Source organism: Rhinopithecus bieti, unplaced genomic scaffold, assembly GCF_001698545.2.
Source record: "Rhinopithecus bieti isolate Rb0 unplaced genomic scaffold, ASM169854v2 scaffold_7684, whole genome shotgun sequence".
In the NCBI taxonomy this organism is placed as follows: domain Eukaryota; kingdom Metazoa; phylum Chordata; class Mammalia; order Primates; family Cercopithecidae; genus Rhinopithecus; species Rhinopithecus bieti.
Genome location: NW_016806071.1, coordinates 3,518,862 through 3,526,187, shown reverse-complemented (window position 1 = coordinate 3,526,187; position 7,326 = coordinate 3,518,862). Strand labels below are relative to the sequence as shown.

Here is a 7,326-nt window from a genome sequence, read left to right as displayed (position 1 = left end):
GCCCCACTCGGCAGTGACCCCCGGCGCGGCTCCCCCATCCCGCGCCCGGCCTGGCCCGGCCCGCGGCTACGTGGCACGGCCCTGGCGCGGAGGAACCCGAAGCGCTCGCAGTCGGCGCCCACTTTGCTACCGGCAGCTTTGGGCAGCGGGGTCCAGACCTTCGCCGAGAGGCCGGGCACCACTGCCCAGCCTTTGCCATTCACGGGTGGAAAAAGTAAACGTAGCATCGTGCGGCCTTTCCCTCTCCCCTCCCCACTTTCCGCATCTGAAACGGGGAGTGGCTGATTCGGAGTCCACTGAAGAACACTGTGGAGATGAATGTGCAGGGCAGAGAGTGTTATTTCAGATGCACGGAGACCTCACACGGATCATCCTTGGGAGAGGGCACAAAGACCCAGAGAGGGCAGGCATTCGCACAAGGTCACACTACACTAGAAAGACGGGGTCTGGAAGAGAACCCCACAGTCACATCTGGGGTCCTCTCTAGGCCAAGTCCTTAGATGGCAGCTCAGGGGCACAGTTAAGAGTCATCCAGGCTAATTGCCCCCTCCTTACCAAGAGGGAACCTAAGCTCAGAGAAGACTTCGGAGAGGAAGGGTATCTGGGTTGAGTCTTTGAACACGAGTGGATTTTAGCAAGACTAAGAAGCAAACAGGAAGAAGGGTGGGGAGTGGTGGGGCCAGGAGTTCCAGCTGTTGTGCTTCAAAGAGTCTAAAGCTGGAGGCTAAGAGTGGTGGAAGATGAGGCTGAAAGGATTGGCAAGGGACCAGGCGGGACCTTGAACACTACATTGAGAAGCCTGGATGTCACATGTGCAATGAAGAACTCCCAGAGTGGACCTCTTCAGGATGGACCTGGGGACTCGTGTGTGAAATGGCTGGGGAGTTGAAATCTAATGAACAGGTGGGCCAGCGTCCGGTTTTGGATGAACCACACAAAAATGGATGTCAACATTTTTCTCCTGGGAGCAACACCATCTTTAGTGAAGACCAGTACTCTATAAGCTTTGAAATTTTTGATTATGCTGGGAGTCTTGGGGACAGTAATCCCTGTCCTGACTGTCCCCCAGAGTGTTGTGAGTTTCAAATGAGATGATGGCGTGGATGTGGATGCACTTAGTAAACTCTGGAGTGCTCTGCACCTGTGTTTGGTGGATCCCAGCAGGAACTTCATTTAGAACTCTGGACAAAGAACCAAGAACAGGGCCCATTCCAATTCAGGCCTCCTGTTCTCTCTAGGGCAGCTCACCAGAAAGCCCCAGGTTTAGCGTCTGACCAGCTCTGCTACTTATTCATTCGTTGTTCATTATTGAACACCTACTGTATACTAACTAGACACTAGGTCAGCCCCCAGGGATACAGTGGTGAACAAAACAGATACGTTTCCGCTAAATGGAGCTTACATGGGGTGAGGAGAAGAAAGAGACAATAAACAAGGAACTGAGAAATGCACAAGGTAATTCCTAGTAGTAGTGCTAAGACCAAAATAGAAGAAGGTCACACAACTAGTAAGAGAATTAGAATTTGAACCCAGACCGTCCAGCTCCAGAGTCTATGCTCTTAGTTGCCAAGTTCAGCAGTAAACCAGTAATCCAGAAAAGCTGTAATTGGTGCTGAGTTAACCCAAGCTAGGCCTGCTGCTTGGGCAATATGCTCATTCCTTCACCTACAAACATTGACTGGCTCCAACTACATGTCTGACACTGGGTCCAGCTCTGGTGACATAGCCTTGAGCAAGATTGACATGGTTGATGCCCTCAGGCTAATTGGGACTATAGTCATTTAGACCAGTATGGATGAATGGCTGACCACTTGGGAATGTGTGCGGTTATGTATGTACTGGTAGGCCTGAGTGTAGAGAGCGTGTGTGTGTGTGTGTGTGTGTTTATGAATGGTTTGTTTACTTCTGTGTACACATCTGAGTCTGTGTATCTGCTTGTATATGTACATATGTAAATTAATTGTGTACTTGGGTGTGTCTGTCTGTGTTTTGGTTTCTAAGGACCAAGCTTTTTGGTTTCAGGGATGGAACTAGAAGCCAGATTTCCCCCTTCCAAAAGAGTGGGTAGACATGCAAGGTGTGAGTTAAAAATAAGCAAGCTTTGGCCGGATGCAGTGGCTCACGCCTGTAATCCCAGCACTTTAGGAGGCTGAGGCAGGCAGATCACAAGGTCAGGAGTTCGAGGCTAGCCAACTGGTGAAACCCCGTCTGTAATAAAAAAAAAAAAATACAAAAATTAGCCAGGCGTGGTGGCGTACGCCTGTAATCCCAGCTACTCGGGAGGCTGAGGCTTGAATCCGGGAGGTAGAAGTTGCAGTGAGCCAAGATCACACCACTGCATTCCAGCCTGGGTGACAGAGCAAGACTCCATCTTAAAGAAAAAAAAAAAAAAAAAAGCTTTAATGTTCTTGTTGCCCAGGGATCCATCAGGGGGAAAAAAAGGAAGAACCCTAGCTGAGGAAGGGAGTTAAGAATCCCAGTTTTCACCATTCCAGGCAGATTATGGTGTATGCTGACCTCAAACTGAGGAGGTTGTTCTAATAGCCAGTGGCCCCAGGCATGGGTCCTTTCTCACCTGGTGGAGATAGGGTACAGGAGGTACAGCTCAGTAGTTCAATCATCTAGCCCAGTGGTTCTCAACTAGGGGTGATTACTCCCTTTAGGGTACAATTGGCAATGCCTGGAGACATTTTTTATTGTCAAGACATTTTTTATTGCATCTAGTGGGTAGAGATCAGGGATGCTGCCAAACATCTGACAATGAAAAAACAGGACATCTCCCTAACAACAAAGAATTATCTGACCCAAATGTCAATTATGGAGGATAGGGCTAGACTGCCTACCACAGGGTAGGGTTTAAAATCCTTTAATAATATATACCTAGAAGCTAAAAACATAGCATTTGAGCCAAAATTCTAATCACAGTATTATAATCAAGTTCCATTAGCCAGATTTATATTTATTGCCTAAAGTCTTTAATAAATTAGAGATTAGTCTAGTGATAAAAGAAAGTGGTAGGCCAGGCATGGTAGTTCATGACTATAATCCTAGCGCTTTGGGAGGCTTAGTTGGTAGGACTGCCTGAGGCCAAGAGTTTTTGAGTCCAGCCTGGACAACATGGTGAGACCTGTCTCTACCAAAAGTAAAAATTAAAAAATTAGCCAGGTGTGATGGCATGTGCCTGTAGTCCTACCTATTTGAGAGGCTGAGGCAGGAGGATCACTTCAGCTCAGAAGTTTGAGACTGCAAACTGTTGGGGGGATGTCCTGTTATGATCATGCCATTGCTCCAGCCAGGGACCTTATCTCAAAAACAAAACAAAACAAAAAAAAGTGGTATTGGTTCTCTGGAGGTGGCGGGGACAAAAAGGGATTTTTCTCAAGAAAACCTGTGTCTGTCTATGTTCCCATGCAGGCGTTTGTGTTTGTGTGCACACTTACTCATTCAGCTGAAACTTAGACTTTTTCATATGCCAGGCCCAGAGATGAAGTGGACATAGCTCCTGCCCTCGGTAGGTTCACATTCTACAAGGGAGACTGACACATATACAGGCAACCACAGTGCAGAGTGGCGAGTGCTAGCTGACTGAGCCAAAAATTGAGCCCAGGTCTGCCTTTTTACCCCCTCTTATCAACTCTCATTATGTGCTCGCCAGTATGTGTGCCTCTGTCTATGGATGTGCCGCGTGTGTGGGCATGTGTGGTGTTTGCTAACGTATGTTTGTATCATGGCGCATGTGCATACCTATTTATGTATGTTGTATAATTATGTTCACAGATGTTCATGTATGTGTGCACATATCTGTAAGCCCCTGAATGTTTGATTTCATATGTGCCTGTCTGTGTGCATGTGTTTGTATATGTGTGAGAGCACTGGACACACATTTACATATGTGTACACAGTGTTCTTGTATGTGTGAGGCAGTATTAACTGTTGAGGGAGTCACATATGTGGACGTGTCAGGGCATGTACAGGTTCGTGCCTCTTCACTGGCTTGTCTGGGCTTTGTTTTGTTTTGTTTCTGTCATACAGGTATCCCTGGTGGTGAATGTGGCCAGTGAGTGCGGCTTCACAGACCAGCACTACCGAGCCCTGCAGCAGCTGCAGCGGGACCTGGGTCCCCACCACTTCAACGTGCTCGCCTTCCCCTGCAACCAGTTTGGCCAACAGGAGCCTGACAGCAACAAGGAGATTGAGAGCTTTGCCCGCCGCACCTACAGTGTCTCATTCCCCATGTTTAGCAAGATTGCAGTCACCGGTACTGGTGCCCATCCTGCCTTCAAGTACCTGGCCCGTAAGTCCTGGTCTCTTCATCCCCTCACACCTCCCTGGCTGAGGCCATGGCTCCCTGGGCAGCAGAAGCCACTGGCTGGCTGGGTGACCTGGGGCCCTTCCCCTTCCTGATCCTCTCAGGTGGACTAATGCTTTGTTCCAGCACTAATCTTTGAGGAGAGTGGAGGCAGGTACAAGCTGAGGGTTATTCCTGCCTAAGAATATCTCCATACCTGCTGCCAGATATGAAAACATATCTGGGATCCTGTTTTCACATTCAGGGGCTCCTAGAAGGAGACATTTAAGTCAGTGTGAATTAGATGAGTTTACGGACATATGATGGAGAAACCAAGGCATAGACAGGGGATGCCACCTGCCTGGAGAAAGCTGACGAAGATGGCGGACAGGCATCTCCACCCTGAGTCAGCGGTGGAGTGTGTAGGCCATGGAGGGAGACCTTCTGAGCTAAAATGCCAGATCTTAATATTTGAGAACTAGATCCCTTCTCCAGCTGCAGAAGCCTCAGAGCTGCAGAATGGGGTCATGGGCTAAGGTTGTCGTTCTGACCCCGTTTCTTCTCTCAGGCCTTCTCCTTTGGAGGCCCCATTTTTGCCTTTTCTCACTCCGTGCTTCTGGTGGCCTTTGTATCCCTTGCCACCACCCCACCCTGCAACCCATTCACCTGGAGGAGTAAATGAGAAGCAACAGTGCAGCAAACAAAAGGTCCCTTACTGAGGCAGGTTTGCGTTTTGCTCTGTGGCTCAGTCCTAATGTTTATTTTTTTCTTTGTGTTCTTTTATTAATTCCTTCCCAGTTTGCACAGTTATAGATCAAACCCGGCCTTGCTTTTAGAAGCACCTGGGGAGCTCTTAAAAATGCACAAGGCTAAGACCTACTGAAGCAGAGCCCAAGAATCTTTATTTTAAGCACTCCCCTGCTCCCCAGTGATTCTGATGAAACCAGTCCATGGACTAACATTTGGAAACCATTAAAACTGAATTAGAAAATAGGGTGTAGATTATTCGGTAGTTCGAAGTCATTAATAAAGGAGGATTTGATACCACTTTATCAAGCATGTCACAGAATCCTACAGCAGTCGTTCTCAACCTTGGCCCTCAACCTTGGCCCAACTTTGGAACCTCCCAGGGGGCTTTTGAAAAATGCTGATCGCTAAGCCTCATCCACAGAGATTCTGGCTGGAGTGGTCCGGGGTGTGGACTGGGCATCAGGATTAGCTGCCACCAGGGAAAGATGGACACCAAGAGTGAAATCCCAGGAGAGGGTATGCAGGGTAGCACACTTTGCTCTCCTTCTTCCTTTTTCTCTAGAGACTTCTGGGAAGGAGCCCACCTGGAACTTCTGGAAGTACCTTGTAGCCCCAGATGGAAAGGTGGTAGGGGCTTGGGACCCAACTGTGTCAGTGGAGGAGGTCAGACCCCAGATTACAGCGCTCGTGAGGAAGCTCATCCTACGGAAGCGAGAAGACTTATAACCACTGCGTCTCCTCCACACCTCATCCTGCCCACCTGTGTGGGGCTGACCAATGCAAACTCAAATGGTGCTTCAAAGGGAGAGACCCACCGGCTCTCCTTCCTTCACTCTTATGCCACCGGTCCCATCATTCCTGTGGGGGAAAAATTCTAGTATTTTGATTATTTGAATCTTACAGCAACAAATAGGAATTCCTGGCCAATGAGAGTTCTTGACCAGTGAATCACCAGCTGATAAGAACACTTTGCCAACGAAAATGTGTGGCAAATAGAAGTATATCAAGCAATAATCTCCCACCCAATGCCTCTGTAAACTGGGACCAATTATTACCTCATAGGGCTGTTGTGAGGGTTAGGATGAAATACCTGTGAAAGTGCCTAGGCAATGCCAGCCAAATAGGAGGCATTCAATAAACAGTGTTTGCATATAAACCAAAAAATAACTTGTTATCAATAAAAACTTGCATCCAACATGAATTTCCAGCCAATGATAATCCAGGCCAAAGGTTTAGTTGTTGTTATTTCCTGTGCATTATTTTCTTCATTACAAAAGAAATGCAAGTTCTTTGTAAAAATCCAAACAATACCTCATGATATAAAATAAAAATGAAAATATCCTCCTCATTTCCCATCGTCTCACTCCCTAGAGGTAAACAGTGTTAGCAGTTTGGTACAAAGGCTGCCAGGCCTTTGGTTTTTTTTTTTTTTTAATTAAGCCAATTATTGCCCAATAAGAATTCACTGAGTGACCGGGCGCGGTGGCTCACGCCTGTCAACCCAGCACGTTGGGAGGCTGAGGTGGACGGATCACCTGAGGTCAGGAGTTTGAGACCAGCTTGGTCAACATGGTGAAACCCCATCTCTACAAAAATATAGAAATTAGTCGGGAATGATGGCAGGTGCCCGTAATCCTAGCTACTCGGGAGGCTGAGGCAGGAGAATGGTTTGAACCCAGGAGGCAGAGGTTGCAGCAAGCCGAGATATCGCCATTGCACTCCAGCCTGGGCAGCAGAGAGAGACTCCATCTCAAAAAAAAAAAAAATTCACTACGTAATCCACTAGTCAAAAGTACACCTCAATAACAAATAGGCAAAGGAGATGAATAGATAGTTAATGGAAGAATATAGATGGATAATAAGGATATGAAAAAATGTCCAGCCCCATTCAAGTTCAAAAGATTTTTGTGTGTGTGTGTGTGTGATGGAGTCTCACTCCGTCGCCCAGACTGGAGTGCAGTGACGCAATCTCGGCTCACTGCAAGCTCTGCCTCCCGGGTTCACGCCATTCTCCTGCCTCAGTCTCCCGAGTAGCTGGGACTACAGGCGCCCGCCACCACGACCGGTTTTTTTTTTATTTTTTATTTTGTGTATTTTTAGTAGAGACGGGGTTTCACCATGTTAGCCAGGATGGTCTCGATCTCCTGACCTCGTGATCCGCCTGCCTCGGCCTCCCAAAGTGCTGGGATTACAGGCGTGAGCCTCTGCGCCCGGCCGAAAGATTTTTTTTAATGATAATACCCCTGGTTGGCAGGGATGTGAGGAAATGGACATTCACATAAACTGTG

At 47.7% G+C, this 7,326-nt stretch overlaps 1 protein-coding gene across 1 annotated transcript in view; it reads left to right on the top strand.

Annotated features, from left to right (window-relative positions):
• GPX7 (glutathione peroxidase 7) overlaps positions 1 to 6,386 on the top strand; it is a 10,211-nt gene extending 3,825 nt beyond the window's left edge. Inside the window, exons 2-3 of the mRNA XM_017874597.1 lie at positions 4,033 to 4,294; positions 5,601 to 6,386. Coding sequence (XP_017730086.1) covers positions 4,033 to 4,294; positions 5,601 to 5,764 — 426 coding nt within the window. The 3' untranslated portion in view covers positions 5,765 to 6,386. The remainder of the gene's footprint in view (positions 1 to 4,032; positions 4,295 to 5,600) is intronic.
• The last annotated feature ends 940 nt before the right edge of the window (positions 6,387 to 7,326 follow it).